A 2,110-nucleotide genomic window follows, 5' to 3' on the forward strand; every position below is an offset into this window, starting at 1 on the left:
TGGTCACCTATATTTTACTTAGACATTTCGAAAAATGGGAAATACTGTGTCTGATTTAAGCATCATCATCATTATTGACAATGGGTTACCTATCAATACTCTATATTTTCAATTGTGTCCCTATTGACATTAATCATTAGCTACATAATAGGTATCTATTTAAAAACAAGTTCAGTGGAATTCCTATTCCACTATCTGAGCATTCAGGAAAGTTGATCATGAATCTGTTGCTACATCCTATTCTATCACAACATGGTCAGAGACCAACGCCATTTGCCGATCTTGTCACTGTGTGTGATCCTTATTTTGTGGTCACAGATACCATTCATGGATTCTGCAATTACCTGTAGCTAGGACCAGAACTTAACACTCTGAAAATTCCATATTTTTTACCAAAGCTTGTAGCTAATCTCCCAGTTTTCTTCTCTTCTGCAGGTAAAACATCTGTAGAATAAAAGGCCCAAAGACTTCAAAGTCATAAAAGTCATAATGCCTTCTCTGAATATCACTGATGCCCGCCTGTCTGGCTGCTTTCTTACTGGAATCCCAGGTCTGGAGGATGAGCACATCTGGCTTTCTATACCCTTCTTCATCATGTATATGGCTGCCTTAGCAGGGAATAGCATCCTAATCAGTGTAATCATCACTCAGAGGAGCCTTCATGAACCCATGTACCTGTTTCTGTCCATGCTGGCCAGTGCTGATGTCCTTCTCTCCACTTCCACCATGCCCAAAGCTCTGACCATCTTCTGGTTGGGGACCCAAGCCATCTCTTTTAATGAATGTCTCACTCAGATGTTTTGTATCCACTTTCTGTTTGTGGCTGACTCAGCAATCCTGCTGGCCATGGCATTTGACCGTTATGTGGCCATCTGCTCACCTTTACACTACCACAACATTCTTACTCCCACTGTTATAAAAAAGATAACTGGAGCCACACTTACACGTAGCTTCTGTATTATATTCCCATCTGTCTTGCTCCTCAAAAGGCTACCCTATTGCAAGACCAATATAATTTCACATACATTCTGTGAGCACATGGGCATTGCCTGGCTGGCCTGTGCTGATATTTCTGTCAATGTCTGGTATGGCTTGGCAGCTGCCTTGCTTTCCACAGGTCTAGATATTATTCTTATTGCCGTCTCCTATGTATTAATCTTACGCACTGTCTTCCATCTTCCTTCACAGGAGGCTCAGCGCAAAGCACTGGGTACATGTGGCTCTCATATTTGTGTTATTCTACTCTTCTACATCCCTGCCCTATTTTCTGTCTTTGCCTACCGTTTTGGTAGGAAAAATATTCCCCGTTATGTCCACATCCTCCTAGCCAACCTTTATGTTGTTATCCCACCCATGCTCAACCCTGTCATTTATGGTGTGAGAACCAAACAGATTTGGGAAGGGGCTGTCCAGATGTTTTCACAGTTGAGGAAGTAACCAAGATGAACACCAAGAAACAAACATAGAATTATATTAACCAGAGTCAAAAAATTTGTGCCTCTGTGCCCAAATTGCACACAAAGAAGGCCTAGAACAGATTTAAATATTATTGGAAAATATTTTTTAAAGTAAATAATAATACAATATAGATAATACAGATTTGTGGTTCTCTAAGTCAATATTTGAATTTAGGGATATATTTCTATTTTAATTTGATGCCACTGATGTTGATTCCCAATAAGGATCATCATCTTCACTATTTTCACTCACTATTCCAGTCCTCTCCCTAGGCCTAATGTCAAGCTCGCCCTCTCCAGTACCCTTTTCTCAATCCAATCCCAATATATAAACCTATGAATATCTTCTTTTTGAAGTAAGACATTCCCATTACTATCCCCAATTCTAACCCCATCCTTAACTCCAATTCCATCTCTACTCAACCCAACCCTATCTTAGTATACATTCCCATCACTATCTCTATTTTATACTAAGCCACATCACTATCCCTGTTGCCATCCTAATACTATTACTCTCTAATTCTGTCCCTATTGTCATCTTTTATTCCAACTTTAGGCTCTATCTCTATAACTCTATCCAGACCCCATCACCATAATAATTCCTTTTGTCATTCACACCCTTATCTCCAACTCCTATACATTCCTAAATCCAT

At 39.7% G+C, this 2,110-nt stretch overlaps 1 protein-coding gene across 1 annotated transcript; it reads left to right on the plus strand.

Annotated features, from left to right (window-relative positions):
- Positions 1 to 489: 489 nt before the first annotated feature.
- Positions 490 to 1,437, plus strand: LOC100023213 (olfactory receptor 52B6). The gene has a single exon (XM_001374790.2). It carries the CDS (start codon positions 490 to 492, stop codon positions 1,435 to 1,437), a length of 948 nt encoding a protein of 315 aa, XP_001374827.2.
- The last annotated feature ends 673 nt before the right edge of the window (positions 1,438 to 2,110 follow it).

This window comes from Monodelphis domestica, chromosome 4 (assembly GCF_027887165.1).
Source record: "Monodelphis domestica isolate mMonDom1 chromosome 4, mMonDom1.pri, whole genome shotgun sequence".
In the NCBI taxonomy this organism is placed as follows: domain Eukaryota; kingdom Metazoa; phylum Chordata; class Mammalia; order Didelphimorphia; family Didelphidae; genus Monodelphis; species Monodelphis domestica.

What these genes read in the sequence shown, in the direction of transcription:
- LOC100023213 (XM_001374790.2), top strand. Translation starts at nt 490, where the DNA reads ATGCCTTCTCTGAATATCACTGATGCCCGCCTGTCTGGCTGCTTTCTT.